Source organism: Mangifera indica, chromosome 14 (assembly GCF_011075055.1).
Source record: "Mangifera indica cultivar Alphonso chromosome 14, CATAS_Mindica_2.1, whole genome shotgun sequence".
Classification (NCBI taxonomy): Eukaryota; Viridiplantae; Streptophyta; class Magnoliopsida; order Sapindales; family Anacardiaceae; genus Mangifera; species Mangifera indica.
The window spans coordinates 2,464,517-2,476,628 of record NC_058150.1 but is presented as its reverse complement, the minus strand read 5'-3'; the positions used below and the strand labels follow the sequence as shown (position 1 = coordinate 2,476,628).

Sequence of the window (12,112 nt, the reverse complement as noted above, 5' to 3'; positions counted from 1 at the left end):
GGTATTTTAACAAATGAATAATCTCTAAAATCAATCCATTCTGGGTTGCTTTCTTTTTCCAAGAATCGGATTCCCTGGGACTGGGATTCCTTCCACAGCTTTTTGAACAATTTCACCCATTCGGATTAAATAACGGGCTAATGAATCCATCTTTTTTGGTTGCCACTGTACCTTCCAATCAAATTCGTCATAACACGTAACATGATAGACTTTACGAAGATCCCATTTCGTAGCATTGGTCTACAGCAGAGGTGAAACATTTGAGTGATGTCAGAGCAGAAGTTGAGTAAATTAAAGAGAAGTTAGCGCAGATGCAAAGGAAGAAACATGATCCTGTGCTACAAGTAAGGGTGAAGCAAGTGACAGATATTTCTTGTGACATTGAAGATGTCGTTGGTGAGTTTAACCTTCATCTTGCAAACCAACATGCGATTCAATTATATGCCTCTTTTCATAGAATCTATTGCTCTATTAAAAACTTGAAGACTCGCCATCAAATTGCTTCAGAGATAGAAGGCATCAAATCCAGGATGGTAAGAATCGCTGATCGATACAAAAAAGTATCAACACAGTGGAAGTGCATTTGAGAAAGGCTTGAGCTCAACCTTGGCTGTTGTCACACCAGTGAGCAGTCAAGGGATGACTTTTTAAATTTTTTTTGGAAAAAGCTGATCATCTAGAGGGAATGGGGGGTTGGGGAAAACAGCCCTGGTACTAAAACAAGTTTATATAAGGATGGAATTGTGAAGAAACATTTCAAGATATATACATTTATTTTTCTTGTTATTTACAAACTAAATAAAAAGGATTCTTATACATATGCTGTACAGCTGAAACGACACATTACTTATTGTTGAAACGACTTCAGTAAACTACTTCCAACGGGTCTGAAGTTCACTGTTGCTTATGATTGTGTTAAGCAGTGGAGCATTTTCCCCTTCACTAAAACTCTCCAGTGAATAAACTTCCCATCCCCCGCTTCTCCAGTAGGTTGAATACACTTCAGGAATGTGTGCAACTCTCCAATAATCTTCGCCTTCTTCATCTCGGCAAATCGTCTTTAGCAATTTATTTGGCATATCAAAAAACTCAAGTACTTTCAACTCGCTCAGATGCTCAATTCCTAGCGGCACTTTCTGCAGTGACTTACACCGCTGAATGCTAAGCTTTTCAATGCCTGGCATTGCTCCCTCTTGTATTTCAACAAATCTCAGCTCATCAAATTTGTCCAGACCCAGTTGCTTCAACTTCTTGAACCCACCAGCCATGAAGCAGAGCGTGTCTCCTTCGTAGACCTGAAGCAGTTCGAGGTGAACAAGATTTGGAAGATTTTGTAGAAACACCATTGGATCTTCCTGTAATCTGCTCCATTTCAGATAAAGTTTAACCAAACTGTGAAGATAAGTTATCCAATGAGGTAGACTCTCCAGCCGTCCTGTCAAATAAACTCTTTGAAGGAATTGAGGTGGATGGTTAAGGTGTTGAAGATCAATAATCTCGTTTTCATCTGTTGAAATTATCGACAATGCCCGAAGGTTTGTCAGATGTTCGACAGATGAACACAGTGTTCTCCCATCTTGTTTTCTCAACTTTAGAACACCGAGTCTTCTAAGTTGGATCAACTTGCCAAGCTCTTGCAGTGTTCCAACATGGGTTGCCTCGATAAAACAGAGCTTTTGTAAAGATTGAAGAACACCAATCTTCTCTAAACTTTTGAATCCAAATTTAGAATGAGTATAAGACTCGTATTCATATCGGTAGACCATCAGATGCCGAAGGTTTTTGAGGTTGAGTATCTCAGATGGCAATTCAGTGACATAAGCATGTTTAAGATCTAATGTCTCCAGGTTCTGAAGCTTCCCTATGTATCTTGGAATGGTTTTCACCTTGGTGTCTCTCAAGCTCAGGTACTTCAAATAATACAAGTTTACAACTTCAATGGGAAATTTTGTGACTGGTGTGCCTCGCATGTCTAGGACTCCAAGAAGCTTGAAGCCACTTGGAAAAAGTGCGTGCAAGCATGGCTTTTCAACTATCCCAAACATGAACAGAGAACGCAATTGAGATGAGTTAACACACCAGTTTTGTTGAATATTTTGCAGTGTATTGTGAACTGATAATCGTCGAACTTTTTCTGGCCATATTGCGTTCTGATTGACGTGTTCTTTAGCTATGGCTGCAATGTTGTGCTCTCTGGACTTTGCGATTATGATTTCCCTCAGAAGGTCGTGAATTCTGCAGTGCTTGACTCTGCCATCGCTTGTTGTTCCAACCACTTCCATCAGGCTTCTGTTCAAGAGCTCACTGAAGTATTCCTCCGCAACTTCTTCTAGGGTCTTTCCTTCTTTAGCTTCAACGAATCCTTCAGCAGTCCACAGCCGAACCAGAATATTTGGTTCGATTAAATGATCTTCAGGAAAGATGCTCAAGTAAAGAAAACATGCTTTTAAATAGCACGGTAAATCATTGAAGCTGAGAGACAAAACTTTCTTCAAATTCTTGAGTTTGTCATTGCCCTCTAACTCAGCACCAAGACTCCGGCGAACCATCTCCCATTCATCAATCCTTCGCCAATCTTTCGCAGCCAAAACCCCACCAATCGCAACTATCGCAAGAGGAAGCCCTTCACATTTCTTTAAAATACACCTACATATTTCCTCCAGGTGAGGAGGACAAGTGTTTGTGTTTCCATGAAAGGTTTTGGTGCAGAAAAGTTTCCAGGATTCCTCCAGAGGCAATGGCTGCATATTATAGACTCGACCTTCGGATTCTATCCTCGAAGTGAAGGCTAAATCAACATTACGCGTAGTGAGCATCACTCGGCTGCCGCAATTGTTGGTGGGCAAAGCATATTTCACCGCATCCCAATCATTTATATGCCACACGTCATCAAGAACAATCAAGTACCTCCTCTCCTGAAGAAAATCCTTTATTATTTTCTTCAATTCATAACTGCTCATCGTCTCCACAGCCTTTGGAACCGACTTTCTGATCTCTCGAAAAAGCTGCTGAACCATATCTTTTAGAAGCTCCTCCATCTTGTAGTTTCTTGTAACAGTAATCCAGGCATGGGTTTTGAAGTGTTTCTTCACTTTTCGATCGTCATAGACTTGTTTCGCCAGAGTGGTTTTGCCCATCCCTCCCATCCCTGCCAGCGAAACCACTTGGCGGCCTGAACCACCGCTTACCAGCAACTCCGCCACTTTCTTTTTAGGCTCATCAATGCCAACCAAATCAGTCTCGTCTAAAAGAAGGGCGTCTCCGCGACGATCGTTCCATGTATTGGTCGAGCTCGAAGCAGCCTGTTGAGCTGCTCGGAATTTCTGCCGGAGTCTCTGTTGTCCCTCACAAATTCTTTTGATTCTCATGTTGATGCCTTGGATTTCGTACCCTAAGCGATAACGAGCCTTCATGTTCTTAACACAACACGAAAGCTTGTGCAAAAAGCCGTAGATACCATCACCATGATTGTGAGCAAGAAGAAGAGAGAACTCATCCAGAACATCTTCGATATCGTGAGCGACATCTCTGATTTGCTTCACCCAAACTCTAACTTCTTCATCAGTCTCTTCCAAACAGTCGGCGACTCTCAAGAACACCTTCATGCGCTCCAATTCTGTGCGCACGTAAACAGCTTCTTCTCGACTACTCGTCATCAGTTGCACCTCATTTGCGAAGAATGGCGTAAGCTCCTCCAGTGCAGACATCACCGCTACTGCAGCCATGAGAAACGCCAGTATAAGAAGCTGAAGTTTGTGGTTTCAAAGAAGAAAGGAGATCAAACATCAATATCGGGAGTTCCTCAAGACTCTGAAACCGCTACCACTTATTTATGGTCTGTAATCTTCCCTTCTCTGGATTCACTTTCGTGTCAAATCCGCCATTAATGTCATTCTGATGTTATAATTAACCAAATAAATTTTATATTAAACGGCTAAAAACTACAAATTAACGTCATCCTTCCATGATCGAAACAAATTCATGTTAATATAATAGTAGATGCATATTAAGAAAAGAAGTCCCATGAAATCAAATAGAAATTTTCTCCAAGGCAAGATAAGATCAAGTCCTATGAAATCAAATAGAGAACATAGCTCAGAAACAAATCTAATATAATATTATCTATCTACGTGTCTTTGAATTGATTTTCGAGTTTGCTCCATTACTTGGCCTTCAAGACTACCAACTGTTCATGGACCATGACTCAGCTTGAGGAATTTCTTCTTATTAATTAGATTGACAATTAGTGTGTGACTTCAGCTGATAATTTTAATATATTATCCTTTGTGTTCTTCGTACGTTTCACTCTTAAAATCAGATAGACTTGTATGACTTTTCATAATATTCTTGATTGAGGAAGAAAATAAACTGGGTTTTGATAATGAAATTGAAAACGAAATGCCCGTATTCTAAATTTCTTTGTATGCAATTTCATAAATTTCTTTGCTTGTAACGCGTATTCTGAATTACTGTCAAACTCACGAAGGCCGCTGATTTAACACTTAACTCGTTTTGTTTTGCTTTTTCTGAAAAATCACTGTCCAAAGCAATTATTTTGTAGAAATATTTATTTGTTTCTATATAATAATTAGACAAAAAGGTTTACTCTTACCGATGGTTCCATCAATACTTAAACTTTTAATCATTAATTTTTAAAAATTTAAAAATTAGTTAATTATCTAATTTTTTTTTGTTAAAATTTATAATTAATTATAAGGATAAAATTATTATTTAACCAATAACATTAATAAAATTAAAATTTTATTCTTTTTTTTATATTTGTTTCAAAAAGTGATTTTCTTTTCGACTCTAATATTTCATACTTTCAAGTTTCTCTTTTGCAATTATCCTCTAGAATTTTTAAAACTTTTTTTTCACCCCTCATATAGTTTCCATCTCCTCTCTCTGTCTTCGGCTGCCTCTCTAGCCAAAATCAAGTTGTTGTCACAAATAAAATATTATTACAAAAATAAATTATCTAAAAAACTGTCATTGTGTATAAATTATTATTATGTTTAATAAAATTTGATAAAAATTGAAAGATATAAATAATTATTATGATTAATGGGAGATAATAAAAGAATATTAAGTTATTATTTTACTAATATGCCCTTAAATATAATTATTCTAAAATATTCTTCTTGCTATTTGTTATATTAATTGAAAATTAAGTTATTTTTGTCTTAAAAAATTAATAACTAAGGATGTAATTGTAACTAAATTAAGATTACTAAGGTAATTTTGATTACCAAAGTAAATGTGGTAATTAGATTATCTTTTATCTTAATTGTTATATTATTATTGATAATAAAAAATTACCAGAATATTTTATTATCTGACAAATCAAATAAAGTAATATTAGTAATAAAAGATAAATTAATACAATAATTTTTTAATATCTAAACCAAATACCTCTTAAGATAGAAGAATTTTTTAGAGGCATGCTTATGAGAGTTGAACATAGTTTTTAAAATCTTTCCTTTTAGGGTGGAAAACACTAGTCATTGGCTGGAATGATAGTGGCCGGAGAAGGGAAACAAACCCTAAAAGTGAAATGTTAATTTTTTAAACTTTAAAAATGGGGGTGAAGTGTTAGTTTTTAAAATCTAGGGGGCAAATAATATTAACTTTTAGGGTTTTAAGGTTTAGTAATAAAATAATGATTTTACCTTTACGCATAATTGAAAATTCTAATAAAAGTTAGTCTATATATAGGTGTTTGGGTTTTTGAGACATAACCCGTGTATTTTTGAGAATGGCTAAAACTTGGGTGGAAAATATTCCTTTGGCCTTTAATAAATAACAAACTCTTAAGTCTAGAGTAGTCCTGGCCACAGTTCATAAACCGGTGGTTTCGGTTTGAAACCGTTGGTTCACAGTTCGAAAAAATAAAGACCCTGAACCGAAACCGTAATAGGACAGTTTGTAACCGGTTTGGAACCGACGGTTCCAGTTTATGACTCCGGTTCGGAACCGACGATTTCAGTTCATGACTCCGATTCGAAACCGACATTGAACCGTCAATTCTAATACATGATCTTGATTTAATTTTTAAATTATTAATTACAATAATTGAAAATTAAAAGAAATACTTGGATTTAATTTTTCAATTAAGCTTCTTATGTATCTTCTTGAGGTTTAGAAGAATTAAAGCCTACGTATTTCTTTTACTTTTGCATAATAAAAAATAAATTATATGATTAATTATGAAAGATAATAAAAAATAAAATTAATTATAAGAATAAATTCTATAATTAATTATGAATTGTATAATAGAAATTAATAAAAAATAAAGAAAGAATTTAATTACATTTGAGAGAATTTGATTGAAAGATTGAGAGAGTATTAAGAATTGAAAGAATGAGAATGAGAGTAAATGAGAGAGTTTGAAGGATTTAGTATGAGAGAGTTGAGAGAATGAATGCATATATATAAGAAAAATTTTTATAAAAAATTTTAAAAAAAGAGGAGGTGAAACTAAATTTACAAAAGATTTTGAAATATGCAGGGGACTCGGTCCCCTGCATATTTGTAGGGAACCGTTGATTCCTTTGTTTTTTAATTTAAAAAATTAAAAAAAATAAAATTATCGGTTCAAAAACCCTAAACCGCCGGTTCATAAACCGGATGTGAACCGGCGGTTTACGGTTTCAAATTATATAAACCGGAACCGAACTGTCAAAATCTGGTTCCGGTTTTGGTTCTTTCGGTTTCAGTTTCGGTTTTATCCGGGCTGGTTTCAGTCTGGTTCACGGGCCAAACCGGCCCATGGCCAGGTCTAATCTAGAGGAAGGAATGAAAGCTACACATCTTTGAAGCATCCAAAATCCAGGATCGAAGTCTAAGTGAATGTGAAACACTGCATTTTCTAAAAATAGTATATGCTAGCAAGTATTCTATATTCTACTAATAAAACCAATTAAATGGCTATTCTAATGATAGATTATAGATAAGCTTAAATGATTAATAAACATAAATCCAAAACATTTTACAAGTAATGTTTTTAATAAACAAAATCAATATGAGCCTTAAGATTTATTGGTTTTATAATGAGTATCTAATAAACTATTATATATTTACTAGATTCCCTTTAAAAACAATTTTACTCATTAAAAACCGACATTCAAGGAAGTTGGTAACATTAGTCACTCAAATACAAATAATTTTAGTAGTTTTACGAGTCCAAAAAGTATAACGTTTCAAGTATTCTTATATCCCTAAGCTAATTTAATTCATTACTTTATAACTCATAACTAATTCCTCTAGATTGATTGGTTTTAATTGTTTAAAATGCCAAAAGACTTATCCCCACCTATGGGCAGTTAAAAATCCAAAAATTTTTATCAAATTTTCGTATTTTAACTTTAGAAAACTCATTTACCCACCTATAGACAGTTAAATATGTTAGTTTTAAGGATAAAATCATTATTTTACCTATAATATTAAAAATAAACTAAAATTTTATTTCTTTTTTACTTAGACTCTAAAACCTAACAATTTCCCCCCTATGTCAAGTTTTAAAAAACAATATTTTTCTTTTAGGGTTTAGTTTTCGATTCCCAATGACATTTTTGATGCTATCACCAACAACTTCTCCCTCATAATGCTTCCGCTTCCTCCAGCGATGTCTCTCTCAACATTTCTCCCTCCTCTGATCGACTATTCAAACCAAAAAGATAAGGAGTTTCGTTTTTCCGATGAAGTTTTTTGTTTTTTTGGCTTGAATAGCCCACCAAAGGAGGCAAAAATGTCGAGAGAGACATCGTTAGAGAAAGATAAAGCGTCAGGAGGGAGAGATTGTCGAATATGACATCACAAATGTTGTCCGGAATCAAAATCTAAACCCTAAGGGTGAAAATGTTATTTTTTCAAAAATTGGCATAAGAGAAAAATTGTTAGTTTTTAGGATTTAGAGTGAGAGAAAGAGATAAAATTTTAAGCGGTTAGAATTTTGTTAACTTTAATCATCCATAAGTAGGTAAATGAGTTTTTTAAAATTAGAAAGTCAAAATCTAAGAAAAAGACATACTTTGGATGGGAACAACTTGTTTAAAAACAGACATTCAAGGAAGTTGATAACACTAGTGACTTTAATACAAATAATTTCATCAGTTTTACACATATGCTTCAAATATTCTTATAACCCTAAGTTAATTTAATACATTATTTTATAACTCATAACTAATTCCTCAATATTGATTGGTTTAAATTGTTCATCTAAGTGAAATCTCACATAAACTTCCCATCCCCCGTCTCTCCAGTTGGTTGAATTCACTTCAGGGATGTGTGCAACTCTCCAATAATCTTTACCTTCTTCACCTCGACAAATCGTCCTTAGCAATTTATGTGGCAAGTAAAAAAAACTCCAACATTTTCAACTCGCTCAGATGCTCAATTCCCAGCCGCACCTTTTGCAGTGACTTACACCGCTGAATTCTAAGCTTTTCAAGGCATGGCATTGCTCCCTGTTGTATTTCCACAAATCTCAGCACATCAAACTTGTACAGACCCAGGTGCTTTAGCTTCTTGAACCCACCAGCCATGAAACAGAGCATGTCTCCATCGTATACTTAAAGCAGATCGAGGTGAACAAGATTTGGAAGATCTTGCAGAAACACCAGTGGATCATCCTTTAATCTGCTCCATTTCAGAAAGACTTTAACCAGACTGTGAACATAAGCTATCCAGTGAGGTAAACTCTCCAGTCGTCCTGTCAAGTAGACTCTTTGAAGGAATTGAGGTGGATGGTTAAGGTGCTGAAGATCAATAATCTCGTTTTTTTGTGTCGAAGTTATTGACAATGCGTGAAGGTTTGTCAGATGTTCGATAGATGAACACAGGATTCTCCCATCTTGTTTTCTCAACTTCAGAACTCCGAGTCTTGTAAGTTGAGTCAACTTGCCAAGATCTGGCAGTGTCCCAACATGAGTTGCCTCGATAAAACAGAGCTTTTGTAAAGAAAGAAGAACACCAATCTTCTCTAAACTTTTGAATCCATATTTAGAATTGGTATAAGACTCATATTCATATCGGTATAACAATAGATGCTGAAGGTTTTTGAGTTTGAGTATCTCTGATGGCAATTCAGTGACATAGGCATGTTTAAGATCTAATGTCTCCAGGTTTTGAAGCTTCCCTATATATCTTGGCATCTTTTTCACCTTGGTGTCTCCCAAGCTCAGGTACTTCAAATAATACAAGTTTACAACTTCAATGGGAAATTTTGTGATTGGTGTGCGTTGCATGTCCAGGACGCCAAGAAGCTTGAACCCACTTGGAAAAACCGAGTGCAAGCATGGCTTCTCAATTATCCCAAACATGAACAGAGAACGCAATTGAGAAGTGTTGACACACCTATTTTGCTGAACATTTTGCAGTGTATAGTAAATTGATAATCGTCGAACTTTGTCTGGCCATAGTGCATCGATGTGTTCTTTAGCTATGGCTGCAATGTTGTACTCTCTGGACTTAAGTATAATGATTTCCTTCAGAAAGTCGTGGATTCTTCGTGCCTTGACTCTTCCATCGTCTGTTGTTTCAGCCACTATCATCAGGCTTCTGTTCAAGAGCTCGTTGAGGTGCTCCTGCGCTACTTCTTCCAGTGTCTTTCCTTCTTTCGCCTCAACAAATCCTTCTGCCGTCAACAACCGAACCAATCTCATCGGCTCGATTAAATGCTTCTCCGGAAAGATGCTCAAGTACAGAAAGCATGCTTTCAAATGGCATGGCAAATCATTGAAGCTGAGTGAAAGCACTTTCGTCAAATTCTTGAGTATGTTCTTGCCTTCAATCTCAGCACCAAGACTCCGACGAACAATTTCCCATTCATCAATCGTCCACCTATCTTTCGCAGCCAAAAACCCACCAATCGCCACTATCGCAAGAGGAAGTCCTCCACATGTCTTTAAAATACACCTACAAATTTCCTCCAGGTGTGGAGGACAAGCTTTTCCATGGAAGGTTTTGGTGCAAAAAAGAATCCAGGACTCTTCAGGAGGCAATGGCTGCAAATCATAAACCCAACCTTCGGATTCTATCCTGGAAGTGAAGGCTAAGTCAGCTCTACGCGTAGTAAGCATCACTCGGCTGCCACAATTGTTGGTGGGCAAAGCATATTTCACCGAATCCCAATCAGTTATATGCCGCACATCGTCAAGAACAATCAAATACCTCCTTTCCTGCAGAAAATCCTTTATTATTTTTTCAACCCATCACTGCTCATCGTCTCCATAGCCTTCGGAACCGACTTCCTGGTCGCCCGAAAAAATTGCTGCAGCATGTCTTTAAGAAGCTCCTCCATTTTAAAGTTTCTTGAAACAGTGATCCAGACATGGATTGTGAAGTGTTTCTTTACTTGTCGATCGTCATAAACTTGTTTCGCCAGAGTAGGTTTTCCCATCCCTCCCATCCCAGCCAACGAAACCACTTGGCGGCCTAAACCGCCACTCACCAGCAACTCCGCCACCTTCTCTTTAGGCCCATCAATGCCAACCAAATCAGTCTCGTCCAAAAGGAGGGCGTCTCCGCGACGATCGTTCCATGTATTGGCCGAGCTGGAAGCGACCTGTTGAGCTGCTCGGAATTTCTGATGGAGTCTCAGTTGTCCCTCACAAATTCTTTTGATTCTCATGTTGATGCCTTAGTTTTCGTACCCTATTCGATAACGAGCCTTCATGTTCTTAAGACAACACGAAAGCTTGTGCAAAAAGCCGTAGAGACCATCACCGTGATCTAAGTAGCATGGAAACTTATAATAGGATGTGTTTCCATGTTTCGAAAACGTTCCTATTTTCGAAACTCTCCGAAACTTGTAGGAAACATTTCAGATTATTTCAAAATTTTTGAAAATTTTTGAAACACTTTATTTTAGAAGAAAAATTGTGAAATCGATTAAATATATATCTTTTATATTTTTAAATCAAAAATATCTTTAAATCTCATATATCTCTACTTTTTGATATGTTACTCATCTCTTTTCCGATATATCATATAAATTGATATGTATTATTGTTTTTTTTTTTTAAATATCTACATGCATTTGCTTAAGAATAATTTACAATAGGTTCTATGATTATATTTTATAGTATTTTTTCTCTTCACTCTTTTTTTAGTATTTATTTTTATATTATATAAGTTTATATATTTTCATTATAAAAGATTTAGTGTTTATAAAAAAACATTTATACTTTTTATATTTATAAGTTTCTTCATATTTTCGTTTCTTATATTTTAAAAAAAATGCGTTTCTATGTTTCCGTTTTCGCGTTTCCACATTTCTCTATTTCCATTTCCGTGAGACCGTGGTTGTAAGCAAGAAGAAGAGAGAACTCATCTAGAACATCTTCGATATCGTGAGCGACATCTCTGATTTGCTTCACCCATACTTTGACTTCTTCATCAGTCTCTTCCAAACTGTCGGCCGCTCTCAAGAACACCTTCATGCGCTCCAGTTACTGCACGCACGTAAACAGCTTCTTCTTGTTGGGATAAATTAACCCCGAAAGAAAAAAAAAAAGAAAGTCGTAAAGCACAATCAAGCACACACCAAACGAATAAATAAAATAGACACAAGAATTTTACGTGGTTCAGGAAATTCCCTACGTCCACGGAGTGCACCAGCACTTCTTCCACTATCAAATTGATAATTACAATCTGACATTTTTGTCTCTCTCACTCTCAATCACGAATTTCTCCCTCACAAGTCTCTCTCACCTTCCTAAACTTGTCAATCTAAGCCTAAACCCTTAGAGACCCTTAATACATCATGTAATTTAATATAAGACGTTCAACATGTGTATTTATAGGATAGGAACAACCCACAACTAATTCGGACTCAAAAACCTTAAAGAAATAAGAATCCGTGTAAAACTGACCACCGGACGTTGTTGTTGCAGTGGTTCTAGAAGTAGACTTAGTCTTTGAATTCTGTTAATAAATCTCTATTGTCTAGGAAGTTGATCTATTCTTTAGCGCAATCCCACGAACACAGTGGAGTGCCTTTTATTTCTAGTTTCTGTTACTGTAAGACTATAAATAACCCCATCCATATTTAATAATATCCGTGAGTTTTTCCTCCCAGTTTATCAACTCTGTTTTACCTGCATTAACATCT

At 35.9% G+C, this 12,112-nt stretch overlaps 1 protein-coding gene and 1 pseudogene across 1 annotated transcript; both read right to left on the bottom strand.

Moving 5' to 3' along the window:
• Positions 1-709: 709 nt before the first annotated feature.
• LOC123195951 (disease resistance protein RPM1-like) lies at positions 710-4,222 on the bottom strand. Its single transcript, XM_044609827.1, has one exon. It carries the CDS (start codon positions 3,723-3,725, stop codon positions 873-875), a length of 2,853 nt encoding a protein of 950 aa, XP_044465762.1. The 5' UTR covers positions 3,726-4,222; the 3' UTR covers positions 710-872.
• A 3,933-nt stretch (positions 4,223-8,155) lies between these two features.
• On the bottom strand, positions 8,156-10,630 carry LOC123196528 (annotated as a pseudogene).
• Between the last annotated feature and the right edge of the window lie 1,482 nt (positions 10,631-12,112).